An 8,444-nucleotide genomic window follows, 5' to 3' on the forward strand; every position below is an offset into this window, starting at 1 on the left:
CGAGTGCGTGATCGAGTTGGCTATGGTAGAATCGAAGGAGCTTGCGCGCGTGCGTAGTCAAGGTTACGTTGGCGTGTGGTCACTCACTGGTACAGTTCGCCGCGTTCGCTGAATCGCTAGTGCCATTGATTGATTTTATTTTGCCTACGGAAAGTTTTAGTAGCGGTCGGAAAAAGTACACTTCTTATTTTGGAAGGATACAAAACCGTTGAAATATAGTTTCAATGCGATCAAACACGCCTAAGGTGAGTTGATTTTCATTTAATATTTAATAAGTGTCAAATATTCGCATCGTGGCCCTTGTTTTCTAAATTACGCCGAGGCTTAGCTCTTAGCTACCGGGCCTAGGCTTAACTTTGACAGAAAAAGTGACAGCTAACCCTAACGTTTTACAACGAAGCTGGATTGCGGGGGTTTGGTTGCGGATAAAAATTATTTCTTGGCTATTAAAATTTTGGGAAATTTTAAAAGTCTAGCTTTTGTAAAATTAACCAATGCTAATAATCATTTAAGTAATAAATTATTTAAAATTAAGCGCGCGCGTTTTTATTAATAAGGTTTTAAGGTTAAAACGTAAAATTGTAAGACATTTGTATCACCATTAAATTTTATCGGTACCACTAATAAAAAGCGCGGATTAAATTTCGATATCTAGTTAGGTTTTATTATAAATTGCCGTAATTTAGGACTGATTTTAGAGGGGCTTAAGCTGAATGTATTGAGACAAAGGCGAATGATAGTTCGGGGGTTATGAAGGTCAAAGGGTCATTCTCCTCCTCACCTCGTTTAAATGTCGTAAGCACTTTCGAGCTAAGAAGTGGCCTTAAATCGCCTTTGCTATAACGTTTGTTTTTCAGTTATCTGCTATGAAATAAAAATTTCATTCTCTCTGTCTTAAACGCCTTTCCTCGGAGCGCGTCTGGGTTCTCTCCAGTCGTAAAGCGTCTTTCTTTCTCCTCCTTCCGCGTCTTTTTCTATCTTTCTTCTCGTAATCTCGGGAAAGGGTTGCCTACGACCCTTCCAAGTCACTCGCCGCCAACATTTCGTTCTCAACCTTCAAGCAGAGTTTCACCTCTACGACCAACTACTTACGTAGAAGGTTTTCATCCGGCGATCTTTCCGGAGAGTTAGCTGATGAAAACAATTACGGAAGTAGGGATGGTAGTCCGGGGCCTTTACAACAACAGTTCTCGGGACAAAGAGGAGACTCTTCCGACTTATCCCTTAATTTAAGGCCAAGCAATACGACTAGCGCCCCTAGTTCCCCAGCCAAAAACATCTCGTCCTTCTTAACGAGGGGCGCTTCTCTCAGTAGCGCCGCCGCCTCTAAAGTAACGGGATATGGAAAAGAACGACAAAAAACCTTACTCATCATCGACGACCAGCATACTGACTGGTTAGAGATACCCCTTCCCCCACCCAACCATCACCATAAGTTTATCATGCCTCTAAGTACACAAATATGGGTTACCACTGGGCATCTTCCCCAGGCTACTGTGACGTCAGAACTCGTATAGCTCTATAAGATCCGAAGAGAGAAAATTTTGAAATTTCTGTCGCGGTGCAGCAACCAAACGGTCGAGACGATTACTAAATGGGTCACGTGAAAAAAATCACCCAATGGAATAAAGGAGATTTTTACATTTCGTATAGGCAGGCATTGGGGGGGGGATGAATTTTACTTAAGCAACCCCAAAATATCTCTCTCTCTCTCTCTCTCTCTCTCTCTCTCTCTCTCTCTCTCTCTCTCTCTCTCTCTCTCTCTCTCGTGAGATAGAGGCGGTTTCAGTCCTGAAACATTCTAAAAGGGATAAAAGAAACACTAGGCAGTACAATTTTGTATTGAAGTTGAGGTGATAAATGATACGGAGAGAGCGAGCATAGTGTTTCATTAAAGGGAGCCAGACAAACACTATTACCATAGGAGTAGCAGACAAATCTCTACTTAAAGGCATGATAAACTTATGCCACCACCAATAGAATAAGCCCACATTTTTACGTCTATTTTTCAATCACTCTTTAGGTCAAAATACTTCAGGGGAAAGAAAGTATTGGGAGATTGGGATATTAGGGTTGAGCAAGTAAGCTCCAAATATTAATTAAAAGACACATCAACCCCACCCCAGAGAGGGTCAAGGTCAAATGGAAGTTTATTCTCCCATTATTACGTTTCTAAACAATCAAACCAATTTTGAGTCTGTCCTTCCATCTTACCTTCTTTCTATCCTAAATATATCCTATCGAGTTTACTTTTTTCCAATCTAAACTATTAAAATCGTAGGCTGAAATGAAAGACGTTAGTCTCGCGGCTCAATCAGAGTACGGAGCCACAGTTAGTATGATGGTTTATCGAAATGGAACAAAGGTTGTTAGGTAATGACATGGCGGATATAGAGTAGTGGCACTACGGGTTAATTTCTCATTGAACATAACGTAGCCAAAGGCAGGGAGGTGCCATTACTCTATTCTTTATTCGAAATTTAAAAAAGAAAGAAAGTGCAAAACCAAGAAGCGATATCTAGTTTATTAGGGAGAAGGTGTAAGATGCCTAAGTATTCGCGTAGTCCCAGTCCCACTTTCAAAATACAAGGGGGGACGTAAAAGGAGGCGCCGGGCTATTTCGCAGCCTCTACTCAGTCGGAAAATACGTAATTTTTGTCATTCGCGTCGCCGCGCTGACGTGAGTTTTCAAGAACCAATGAGATATCTCGCTGGTTGTAATTTAGAAGCGGCGGGGATTAACTCCGGACAGGCTACGTTTGGACTGGAGATAAAGCTAGATTATAAGTTTATACCTTCTCCCTAATAAACTGGATATCACTTCTTGGTAAAACGATAGAAAGCAATCTCTCTCTCTGTCTCGTAGGTCATTTAAACCCGATTTTCTTTTAATTCGACAACATTTGAGAGACGCTAACGAAGATTATAGACCAGTTCTACTTGGGTTTAAATACGGTGGCGTTCCCAGCGTGAATAGCCTTCATAGCTTATATAATTTTCAGGATAAACCGTGGGTGGTAAGCTTACTTCATTCTCAGTACACCCAATCAAATCTCCCCTTATTTCTTCATTCTCTATACTATAATCCATCTAGTTTTCGCAATTACTATACATTCAAAGGAAGATGGGCAGGGATAAATTCCCCTTGATGGATCAAGCTTTTTTCCCTAATTCCAAGGAAATGGTTGGTTAACACCATTACACTCTTTTTTTCCCCCAATTTCTTTCTCTTCTAACCGGTGTTCTAACTTTCTTTCTCTCTCTCTCTGTCTCTTTTTCTACTAAAGCTAACCGCTTCACGTTTTCCCTGCGTTGTCAAAATTGGGCACGCTCATTCTGGTTTGGGAAAAGTAAAAGTCGAAAATGTACAAGACTTTCAAGATATCGCCAGCGTGGTGGCCGTAGCTCGTACATATTGTACCGTAGAACCATTTATCGACGCTAAATACGATATGCATATTCAAAAGATCGGAACAAACTACAAAGCTTTCATGTTAGAGGACATGGCATTTATTTCTCATATATATATATATATATATATATAGATAGTGTCCGCCGCCGCTCAGGGATATTAGATGTTTTAAGAGGGATGAGGAGCTAGGGCTATTTTAACGGGAGTCTAAAACGCGCGCCGGCGCTTGTATTTCTCCTTTCAAGGACAAATTGAAGTCCCATTCCGAATATTCTTCCCCCATTTTGAGCGTCCCTCCGGACCTAAGCAGCCGTGCCACAGTTAGCGCGCCTATTTCTCTCAGTTTTCGCATCCACCCCCCCTCCCATCCTTTATTTAGACGGTCCTACTGCGCATGACACGCCTATAACGCTTCCATAATTTCCCTCTTAAAACTAGCTAATGTCCTTGGTCCGCTAAAGGGCCTAAACAAATTTAAAGGCCGACTTCCAGCGAACTGAAAACCGAGAATCGCGACTAACAATGAAGCGACCGTGTAGATTTTCGAAGCCCCGCTGGGGTAAAAGGTGGAAGGGTTCTCGCTAACTAAAAGCCGTGCAATGTGGTGATTCCAGCGAACTGAAGATGAACGATAGAAATCCTTTTAAATTTATTTCCTCTCGAATTTTTGCTTTCCCCTGAAGGAAATTCTCTATTGTGTATCTTCAGTTCGCTAGAACCACATTGCACGGCTTTCAGTTAGCTAGAACCCTTCCATCTTTTACCCCAGCGGGGCTTCGAAAATCGGCACCGTCGCTGGGACATTGTTAGTCTCGATGCTCCGTTTTCAGTTCGCTAGAACTCTTTTCGCTGCTGGAAGTCGGCCTTTAAACGCGCTTCGGGATTGCTAGTAATTTGTTATTAAATCATCTCGGGTTTTGGTCCTTTTTGGAACGGAATAGTACAGTAAGCTTTTCAGTCCGTCACAAATGACTGGCAACACTTGTCCGCGCACTATCTATTTATTTATAAAGAATTTGGTTTGCTTTTTTGTATTGAAGCAAAAAAATGGTATTTTAATAAAAAATAGGAGAAAGTCGATATCGGGAAATTGGAAGGCCAACATGGGTTCGGCCATGTTGGAACAAATCCCTATGACTGACAGATATCGAATGTGGATAGACGAAGTTTCCGAAATATTTGGGGGTTTAGATATGTGCGCCTTAGAGGTTCTATGCGGTAAAGACGGGAAAGAATATATATGCGAGGTAACTCAATTGTCCAACCCCTTTAACCCCTTCGAGTATGACCAGACCCATCAAAGTCCAAAATTTTTCACTTTTTGTCAATAAGGTTAACGATTCTGCAATGTCTCTCTTGGGCGAGAGCCAAGAAGAGGACCGTAAAATGATAGCCGATTTAGTGGTTCAAAAAATGCAAATGTACTGTAGACCTCCAGCAATGGCGTAAGGGCAAATCTTTTCCAGGGTTCATACAAACCTGGAAAATCAGGGAAATAAATAGTTGACAAAAACCTCAGGGAAAATTCAGGGAAATTTCGAATTTGTAGTAAAATTCAGGGAAATCAGGGAAATTTGCGCGTCAAACAGGGGCCGAGTAATTAAGCAGAATGTTCATAAGCATACCCTCCATAGGATTAACATTACACTATACTTTGGAGGCTCGTAACTCTGGTTATATTAGAGATACGGGGATATCCTTTGATTATGTTATAGTCATATTTGCCCCCCCCCCTCCTTCGTTAACATTTGCTCTATAGGATACTCCATATACGGGAAAATTCAGGGAAGTATATGGGGAAAAAACCTGGAAATCTCAGGGAAATTTGTTTTCCAAAAGTTGTATGAACCCTGCTTTCACTCTTAGCTAAAGAGTTTTACCAACTCCGCTTCCAATTTGCCTTCTTTTTTCTTCTTTTCTTTTCACAGTAAACAATCAAACATAAGTTACCCTTCTGTTGATGAACAGCCTTCAGTTGAGAAACAAATACCAGCGCAGGTATATTATAAGCCTTTCTTCTTTTGGGGGGTGGGGTTAGAGTTATAGGTAGGGGAAAATTTGGCGCGACAGATTCAACCTCGCCAACGTTAGATTAGATGGATGGCTACAGACCATTTCGGAAATCACATACAGAGAAACCAACATACAGGGGCGACGAGGCTTCTCCCTCACGCCATGAAGCGACCTCGCCCCTGTGTGTTCGTTTCCCTGTATGTAATTTCCGAAATGGTCAATTTTAAAAACGTTCCAGAATTTTTCTGTCGGGGATAGATTTAATTTTAGAAGTAGGAATGATGAATGGTTAGTATTTACTTCAGTCCTACTCATAAACCACCCAGTATAGAGCGTACTCTCCCTCCAACACGTAACGAAAAGTTTAAATTATCTTATTGGCTCACTTGACGTTGCTGAGTACGGGGACGGCGAAAAATAGTGACGTAATTCCTTTTTACCTCTGTCGCTATGACCCGCCTCTTCTTTCATACCCCCCCCCCTTGGAAGGGGGTCCGGGACTTTGACGCGCCCCCAGATATTACTCTGTTCTCCATTCCTACTTCTAAAATTAAATCTATTCCTGGTTCTGTTATATTGTGGATATTTTTAGTAGTTCAGCGCGGGTTGATTAAATATTAGTATCTATTTTAATTTTTGATTAAAAATATAAGAAGGCTATAAAATATACTGGAATAAAATTTGAATCTCTACACCCACCCCCCTTTTTCCAAAAATCGCAAATATTTCAGAGCAAGCTATCTAATCAAGGCGGCGGCGGTGGTGGTCCTGGTTCGTACGCGGGTTCAGTGCCTCAAAAACCACCGCCTCCAACGAGCGAGGCGGCTCTCCCACCATCAGTTGCCAATATGCCGCCTTCCGTCGCTCCGGTTGGCTCCTTGCCAACTCAGTCTAGTATCAGTCAAAAGAGCGTCGCCGGGGCTCCTCCCATTTCCGGTAGTGGATCTTCGGTCCCTGACGCCGCTTTGGGAGCCCCTACTTCGGTGGGGGCCGCCGTAGGTGGAGGTGGAATGGTTAGTGGAGTCACTGGTGGAACGAATCCTTTCGTTAGTGGAGGTGGCGCCGCCGGTGGAATCCCCCCTTCGCAACAACCCCAACAACAACAACCCGGAGCGCCCCCTCAACAACCGGCTAGACCACCCGAGAGAGGTGGTCTCTTCCGTAGAGAATCCCAAACTGGAGAAGATACTGAAGATACCATGAAAAATCTACGCAAAACGTTCGCCGGTATCTTCGGGGATATGTAAAGGTTAAAGGTCAATATATTTTTTTTATTATTATTTCCTTCCCCTTCCCCCTTCCCTCCCCCCTCAATTTTATTTAAAATTAGATTTTAATTCTTAGCTAGAGTAAATTAAATAATTTAAGACTGAATTTAAATAAATACATTTAATTTATAAAAAACATCGGCAGCTATGTAAGAATGTTTAATTTGCGACATTTAAAATAAGTTTTTAATTTAATTAAATTAATTACAGTATTACGAAAAGGGGGGGTTACTACTATTATTATAAGACGCTTAAAATAAATTAAAACAAAAATTATTAAATCTAATTACGTTTTTAAATCATTTATATATATTAATTGTTATGTGGGATAAATTTTTAAGAAAAATTTATTGAAAGTTGATAAGCGTCTAATAATAAAAGACCTCTTAATATTATTATTATTATTATTATTTACGCTGGAATGAATCTCAATTAAAATTAATTAAACTAAACGTAATTAGCAAGAAATATCTTCCGAAGTCGAAACTATTTAAACTAACTAAAATACTAAATGAATGTTTGCAAAGCCTTACAATAATTATATCTCTGACGATGTTTTTTATTTATTTATTTAATCAATTAATTAACTAAATAGTTTAATTTAATTAATTTAGTAGGTTTTAATAGGATTTAAATAAAAATTAAATGGGAATTAACTTTTAAGAATTTTAATTCTCGGATCCCTCTATAATTAAATAATATTGTGGAATACAATTTTGTCAATATTATGATATATTGACAAACATCATTCAAATCAGTATTTAAAAAAACAAAACTACAATAATTACATAAAAACAAACAAAAAAACTCGGTGTTGTGAATATTCGCGGTATAGTTCTTAGGGTATTCGTTTATAAATTAATTAATTGGTATACCCGGCGCCCCCTCTTATGGTAATTGGTAACCTTCTGTCGTCTGCTTAGTTTTAAAACGTGATCTGATAACTTTAAATTAATTTATATACGCCTTTTAAAAAAAATTAATTCTATTTTAATTAGAAATGCCTGCATTTGGCAAGTCTAATTTATCGACTAATTTAATTGAAATTAAAACAAGCGGACGATATTGAGGGGAATACTCATCCATTATGGGGGGTTCGGGGGTTTCGTGCCAATTTTTATCATAACTCTGGAGCAATTACTTTTCTTCAACTAGCGGCCTTCTCTTTAAAAGTAATTGTGAAATTTCCAATTTTTTTTTCCGCCATAATCATGTTATAAATATATATATAGACGTGATCGCGTATATTTCGGTATAAATTTTTTTTTTTTTGGTTTATTTTATCTAAATCAGCAATAATGTCCGTTAGAAATTGATCATAGGACTCTTCTTATAATTAATTATACTTATTAAAATTGCGAATTAACTAAATTTTTATTAAGGATAGTCGCGGTGGGCGGAATACACACGGTAGGAAGAACTAGGGCTTCACTTTTCTTAACAAAATCAAATTAATTAATTAATTAATAACACGTTAGGAGTGCAAATCTTTCCATATCTATCAAAGTTTTTGAGAAAAGCATCAAAAAGGGCTATTATTAAATTTTTGTTTATTTTTTTAAATTTTAATTTATTTATTTCGGGATTTATATTTTTTGTTATATTTATTTATTTTTAGTTATTTAGTTATATTTATTTATTAAATATATTTTTTTATTTTTAGTAATTTAGTTCTATTTATATATTAAATATATTTATTTATTTTTAGTAATTTAGTTATATTTATTTATTTTTAGTAATTTAGTTATATT

The 8,444-nt window shown here is 38.5% G+C and overlaps 2 protein-coding genes across 4 annotated transcripts; both read left to right on the forward strand.

Annotated features, from left to right (window-relative positions):
• The first annotated feature begins 4 nt into the window (after positions 1 to 4).
• On the forward strand, positions 5 to 8,277 carry LOC149691545 (synapsin-like). 3 transcript variants are annotated; one of them, XM_089868862.1, is made up of 10 exons: positions 5 to 245; positions 2,024 to 2,081; positions 2,282 to 2,373; positions 2,867 to 3,017; positions 3,095 to 3,184; positions 3,288 to 3,493; positions 4,482 to 4,659; positions 4,745 to 4,857; positions 5,341 to 5,410; positions 6,157 to 8,277. In XM_089868862.1, exons 3-10 carry the CDS (start codon positions 2,288 to 2,290, stop codon positions 6,670 to 6,672), a joined length of 1,410 nt encoding a protein of 469 aa, XP_089724988.1. In that variant the 5' UTR covers positions 5 to 245; positions 2,024 to 2,081; positions 2,282 to 2,287; the 3' UTR covers positions 6,673 to 8,277. The 3 variants fall into 3 exon arrangements, with proteins under 3 accessions (XP_089724988.1, XP_089724989.1, XP_089724987.1); XM_089868861.1 differs by lacking the exon at positions 5 to 245 and adding an exon at positions 1,322 to 1,396; XM_089868863.1 differs by lacking the exons at positions 2,024 to 2,081; positions 2,282 to 2,373 and having other exon boundaries at positions 7 to 245.
• LOC149691546 (uncharacterized) lies at positions 996 to 2,870 on the forward strand (the record flags this gene model as incomplete). The annotated part of the gene is made up of 1 exon (XM_089869421.1): positions 996 to 2,870. A coding segment is annotated over one exon (522 nt), but the record flags the coding sequence as incomplete, so codon positions are not given.
• Positions 8,278 to 8,444: the final 167 nt, after the last annotated feature.

The sequence above is a fragment of the Phalangium opilio genome, unplaced genomic scaffold (genome assembly GCF_054372755.1).
Source record: "Phalangium opilio isolate 3A_F unplaced genomic scaffold, DU_Popi_V2 ptg000025l_1, whole genome shotgun sequence".
Taxonomy (NCBI): Eukaryota; Metazoa; Arthropoda; class Arachnida; order Opiliones; family Phalangiidae; genus Phalangium; species Phalangium opilio.

Coding starts and splice junctions, on each gene's coding strand:
- LOC149691545 (XM_089868862.1), top strand. CDS start 2,288: ATGAAAGACGTTAGTCTCGCGGCTCAATCAGAGTACGGAGCCACAGTT. Junction 2,374..2,866: donor AATGGAACAAAGGTTGTTAG/GTAATGACATGG, acceptor TCTGTCTCGTAG/GTCATTTAAACCCGATTTTC. Junction 3,018..3,094: donor TTCAGGATAAACCGTGGGTG/GTAAGCTTACTT, acceptor TAATCCATCTAG/TTTTCGCAATTACTATACAT.